General features: G+C 35.5%; 1 protein-coding gene across 2 annotated transcripts; it reads right to left on the minus strand.

Annotated features, from left to right (window-relative positions):
• Window positions 1-237: 237 nt before the first annotated feature.
• On the minus strand, window positions 238-1,326 carry LOC105557646. Of its 2 annotated transcripts, XM_012004956.1 has the most exons (3): window positions 1,195-1,326; window positions 987-1,135; window positions 238-910 (listed from the first exon to the last, which is right to left on the minus strand). In XM_012004956.1, exons 1-3 carry the CDS (start codon window positions 1,265-1,267, stop codon window positions 869-871), a joined length of 264 nt encoding a protein of 87 aa, XP_011860346.1. In that variant the 5' UTR covers window positions 1,268-1,326; the 3' UTR covers window positions 238-868. The 2 variants fall into 2 exon arrangements, with proteins under 2 accessions (XP_011860346.1, XP_011860340.1); XM_012004950.1 differs by having other exon boundaries at window positions 238-1,135.
• Between the last annotated feature and the right edge of the window lie 276 nt (window positions 1,327-1,602).

Consider the following 1,602-nt stretch of genomic DNA (forward strand, 5'->3'; position numbering starts at 1 on the left):
ATCACTTCGACTTGCGGTTTCGACAGTTTGTATTTAAGAGGGTTATTTTGACAGTTTATGTAATATATGTATATAATGTGGAAGAACAATGGCGCGCGCGAAGCGCGCGCTTGTGTTGTTCTAGTTGTTCTAAAAAATAGATTACGTACAATTTTATATGTTTAAGACTTTTAGACAAGGCAGAAATGAATCTTATTATGTGTATATGTACGGGTAATTAATATACAACATTAAGCATTTTGTCATATTGTGCATTTATTTAATTTCATACGTTTATTACGTACAAAATATTGCACTCTACACCTTTGTTTTGACAATTACTACAATTCTTCTAACTACCAACATAAACTACATAAATATTAAAAATAATACGATTATTAATCATCTGCCGGTCTTTTAGTACCTCTTTATTTTTATAAACTTTAATTAATATAAAGCCAACAATTTAGTTTGTATGTAAATGTAGGTATTTTAATCAACAAAGAATATATTATATTTCTAAATAAAAATAAACACATTAATTAATTAATCTTAACAAACAACACAGATATATGCATTTACTTACAAAAAAGGACAGAATTCTTCTGCAATAAATTTGTATTATTCTACAATTTTTTAATATCCTCTTGATTTTTTAAATGTATTTAACGCTGCCGCAAGTTACTTGCTATTTCGCTTAATACGCTAACGGTAATCGCGAAAATAACTTTAAATTGACAGATTTGCGAAAATATAAGAATGGCTTCGAGTGCGTACGCTGTTCAACGTATGAAGAATACGTAGTACTTTTCGACTAATTACTGACGTTTAGAGTAGTGGCCACATTTTCTGCAGAATTCCCCCTTATTATCGTCTTCTTCATTCCCTCTCATTGACTTCTGCTTCGAAACTCGAACGGGTGGCAAATCGCCTGTATAAGGTCGATGTCCAATAGCAGCTATAGTTTCACTTCTAGGAAAGCCTACATTGGCCGAAGCAATAGTTACCGTGCTGTCGCCGTTATCTTCAGCACCGACGTTGGCAAACGAACCATTCGCCACTGTATAACTCGAGCCACTCTTCGAGACGGACGATTCTCTCTTAATTGTTTCAGAATTATCAGAGCCCTCCAAATTTTTATAAACAATTGATTTATCTGTAAGAACCATAAATCATACAATGTATTTGTTGTTATTTAAAGCAACGAAAACGCACCATTATCAGATTCATCGATTGTATCAACGTCAGATATTGATTCGCATAATCCGACATCGTCATCCTCTTTCATTAATGGTAACTCGGAAGGCGAATCCGAGAGTGGACGGCTGCAAACGTACCCCTAAAAGATAATATCGTTAACTTATTAGCTATGATAATATATACAGGGTGAGTCTTTCCATATCCGACAAAATTTTTGAGAAGGTAGAACGGATCGAGATGAACGGAAAAGTCCTGTACCATTTTGCAATTTTTGTAATAGTTAACGAGTAATTAATTACTAAAAATCGTTGTCTTAGGCCGGCCTACCGCCCAATTCGAGCGCGTGGCAAGATGTGACCGCCCGGCGATCGATATTACTATGCGCACATCTCGCCACGCGCTCGAATTGGGCGGTAGGCCGGC

The sequence above is a fragment of the Vollenhovia emeryi genome, unplaced genomic scaffold (genome assembly GCF_000949405.1).
Source record: "Vollenhovia emeryi isolate VEMERY1.0 unplaced genomic scaffold, V.emery_V1.0 DF947789.1, whole genome shotgun sequence".
In the NCBI taxonomy this organism is placed as follows: Eukaryota; Metazoa; Arthropoda; class Insecta; order Hymenoptera; family Formicidae; genus Vollenhovia; species Vollenhovia emeryi.